This window comes from Nelumbo lutea, chromosome 8 (genome assembly GCF_056320005.1).
Source record: "Nelumbo lutea isolate HS-2025 chromosome 8, American lotus-T2T, whole genome shotgun sequence".
Classification (NCBI taxonomy): Eukaryota; Viridiplantae; Streptophyta; class Magnoliopsida; order Proteales; family Nelumbonaceae; genus Nelumbo; species Nelumbo lutea.
The window spans coordinates 24,899,658-24,902,397 of NC_142691.1; the positions used below are offsets into that span (position 1 = coordinate 24,899,658).

Below are 2,740 nucleotides of genomic sequence, written 5' to 3' on the forward strand. Positions count from 1 at the left end.
GATCACTCACTCAGATGAATTCTCATACTACCCCAAATATCCAAGTTTTGACCACCACTAAGGATCTCACTGATTGACACATCAAAGACAGCCCAATTCGACACCTAGTGATGTGGCATAATTGAGTCCAGGGGTCAGGTGTAACTTTCCAGTTTTGCCCATCTATCTCCAAGGTTTAGGGCAATACTGGAAATCTGATCTGGTTTAAGGGTTCAAATAATCTCATACTACATGTGCCTTGGGTCTTACCCTAATGGCCGAAACAAGCCATCCCAACACTTGGTGGCACATCAGTATCAGCCTTGGTAGGATAAATCTCCCCAGACTTATCCAATGACTGTGAACATTTAAAACTAACACAAGTTTCTATAAGTGTCCAGTTTTAGAGTCTTACACAGAATTATACCAAACAACATGAATCAAACATGTACTTTATTTATTTACACTAAATGTCAAAAGTACATCAAAATGGATTGAACGTAAGGGCATACAAAACTGTCTAACAGCCACATGGCCTACACTTTGTGCAGGGCCACATACGAATCATGTCGTGCCAACCCAGCACAACCCGATTTATACCTCTACTTGAACTCACCCAATACTGGGGATGGGGCGAGAAAATTTGAAGATTCCCTATCCTTAATAAGGAGTGGGGTGCCTTGCCCCTAAACTCGCTTGACATTGGGGAGTGGTTGCCTTGCTCTAGACCTGCCTAACACTGAGGAGGGGAGGGGTCCACCGGGATGGAGTAGAGTGTCTTGACTATGGGACAAGAACAAGGATGGGGTGCCTTACCCTGAACCCACCTTGTTGTCATTCCTATATAATTATTAATTATTAGTGAAATTAATAAAAATATTAGCTTTTGTAATTATTTTTATTTATTTAAAGTAAATCATAATTTTATTTAAAATAATAAAAAATATTAAAATTACTACAAATTATTAGTAAAACTAAATTTAATAAAAGATATTTATTCATATTAAATTAAAAATAATTATTTTTTATAAATCAATATTAAATAAAAAATACAATTATTAAAATTTTAAATATTAATAATAATTTTGAATACTTTTAGTTAATTAATAACAAATTTTAATTATTAATTTAGTATTAATTAATAGTAAATAAAATTATTAATTTTTTTAAATTTCTCGTACATCGTACGGTCCCCGCTAGTGAATGGCAAGCCCATCTTACCGATTAAGGGGCCTAAATATTTATCTCCCATGGGCCCATGAGATTGGGAATCTGTCCAATCAAAAACAGGCTAGAGCTGTCAATCTACAAACACTTGGTGGGCCTAGATGTTCCCAATGCACGGTGGATGTACCTGTCAGGCGCCCTGCGTAAAGGGCAGATTCCGTCTCCGCCTTGAAGGTTCGTACGCTACTTTCAGCCTACAAATTGAACCGACCCCACCAAACAAAAAGCGGACAGGAAGGTGGGGAAGGAGGTAGAAGATTACAGATTATTCGTTTCCTTTCTCATGGCCTCTTTTCATTTCTAGAGCAACCAAGAGCTTACAGATTGATCAGACACAACAGTCTACAAGCGACGAGAAACACTGAACGTTCCAGTCTTCGAGAGTCCCTTTCCCAATTCCCATGCCTATAAATCTGTACTCCGCCTTCGACGTATGCATCGTCAATTCTCAGTTCTCAATTTTCCATTCGTGGTCTGATATTCTCTGTTCAACATCCGAGTTTCTGTTAAATCCTGCGATTGTAAAGAATGTCTCTCATTCCTAGCATCTTCAGCGGACGACGAAGCAACATCTTCGACCCATTTTCTCTGGATATTTGTGACCCTTTCGAGGGCTTCCCTTTCGGCACAAACCCCAGCTCTGTGCCCAGTTCGGCTTTGGAAACCTCTGCCTTCGTCAATGCCTGCATCGATTGGAAGGAAACCCCTGAAGCACATGTGTTCAAGGCTGATCTTCCGGGGCTGAAGAAGGAAGAAGTGAAGGTAGAAGTGGAGGAGGGAAGGGTCCTGCAGATTAGTGGAGAGAGGAGCAGGGAGCATGAAGAAAAGAACGACAAATGGCACCGGATGGAGAGGAGCAGAGGCAAGTTCTTGAGGCGATTCAGAATGCCGGAAAACGCAAAGATGGATCAGGTGAAGGCATCCATGGAGAATGGAGTGCTGACTGTCACAGTTGCCAAGGAAGAGGTAAAGAAGTCCGAGGTGAAAGCCATTGAAATTTCTGGTTAAATTGCTTTTCAGAAGCGCAAAATGATGGAGTGGGTTTTTGGTTGAGACTTGAGAGTCTGTATTTGTTGTGTGCTTTGTCTATGTTTGGGTTTTCTTGTGTCGTCTCTTCGTCTATGGTCTGTAAAGAACTTTGTGGGATTCTGTGAGTAAATGGGTTGAGCAATGAAACAGAGATTTGGATTGGATTGTAATTTGCCCTGTTAATTCCCATTTGGACATCCATCGTCCGAAAATCAAAGAGGCGAAGGGACCTTGTATTTTGGGGCTAATGTCTCCAAATTTCAAAACGTGCTACTGGGCTCTGAAAATCTAGCGGTGAACCAAGTTCCAAATCTACCATTGTTTACAAATTACACCCATTCATATGTATTTTTTATTGGTAAATACCATTTTCTATGTTAGGAAAACCAACTTCTAATGCAATTAGGAAGACTATTAATAGCTCAATAATTAGAAAATAGCCATGAAAATTTATGACAATAACCTTACTACCCATTCATACGATCGGCTTGAAGATGGTCTCCAG

The 2,740-nt window shown here is 40.0% G+C and overlaps 1 protein-coding gene across 1 annotated transcript; it reads left to right on the forward strand.

Annotated features, from left to right (window-relative positions):
- Window positions 1–1,443: 1,443 nt before the first annotated feature.
- On the forward strand, window positions 1,444–2,405 carry LOC148843450 (18.1 kDa class I heat shock protein-like). Its single transcript, XM_088956486.1, has one exon. It carries the CDS (start codon window positions 1,735–1,737, stop codon window positions 2,212–2,214), a length of 480 nt encoding a protein of 159 aa, XP_088812612.1. The 5' UTR covers window positions 1,444–1,734; the 3' UTR covers window positions 2,215–2,405.
- Window positions 2,406–2,740: the final 335 nt, after the last annotated feature.

Excerpts from the sequence above, each read along its gene's own strand:
- LOC148843450 (XM_088956486.1), top strand. The coding sequence starts at position 1,735 with ATGTCTCTCATTCCTAGCATCTTCAGCGGACGACGAAGCAACATCTTC.